Raw genomic sequence first — 392 nt, 5'->3', positions numbered from 1 at the left:
GATTACACGGCTCAATTCCAAGCAGCACTTTCTGCTTTGAACCAAATCGCACAAAAAATCAACGTGGGAAATGTGCAAGGAACAAACACAAAGCGCGATGATGTTACTGGACAAATCTCTGGTGCTGCATCTGTTCTCAACCAATTGGGTCAAAATGTTAATGTGGGAAATGTGCAAGGAACTGCACCAACTTTCCCATTCAAGCGAGACCAAGTCACCGGACAAGCCTCAGCCGCAGGATCTGCTTTGAATGAAGTCTTGCAAGCTGTCAATGTAGGTAACGTAGCTGGACCATCCAAGCGCCAATCCGGTGATGACTCATACACCTTCCAAGGTGCTTTGACTGGATCTGCTTTGAACGAAATCGCAAAGGACGTGAATGTCTTCAACGT

The 392-nt window shown here is 46.4% G+C and overlaps 1 protein-coding gene across 1 annotated transcript in view; it reads left to right on the top strand.

Moving 5' to 3' along the window:
* The window catches only part of FA14DRAFT_183792 (uncharacterized protein), a gene marked incomplete at its 5' end in the record, with an annotated part of 2,983 nt that overhangs the window by 1,452 nt on the left and 1,139 nt on the right, over nt 1-392 (top strand). Inside the window, one exon of the mRNA XM_025501343.1 lies at nt 94-390. Coding sequence (XP_025358630.1) covers nt 94-390 — 297 coding nt within the window. The remainder of the gene's footprint in view (nt 1-93; nt 391-392) is intronic.

The sequence above is a fragment of the Meira miltonrushii genome (genome assembly GCF_003144205.1).
Source record: "Meira miltonrushii strain MCA 3882 unplaced genomic scaffold FA14scaffold_1, whole genome shotgun sequence".
NCBI classification, from domain to species: Eukaryota; Fungi; Basidiomycota; class Exobasidiomycetes; order Exobasidiales; family Brachybasidiaceae; genus Meira; species Meira miltonrushii.
Note: the sequence above shows the minus strand (reverse complement) of the source record. Positions and strands in the feature narration are given on the sequence as shown.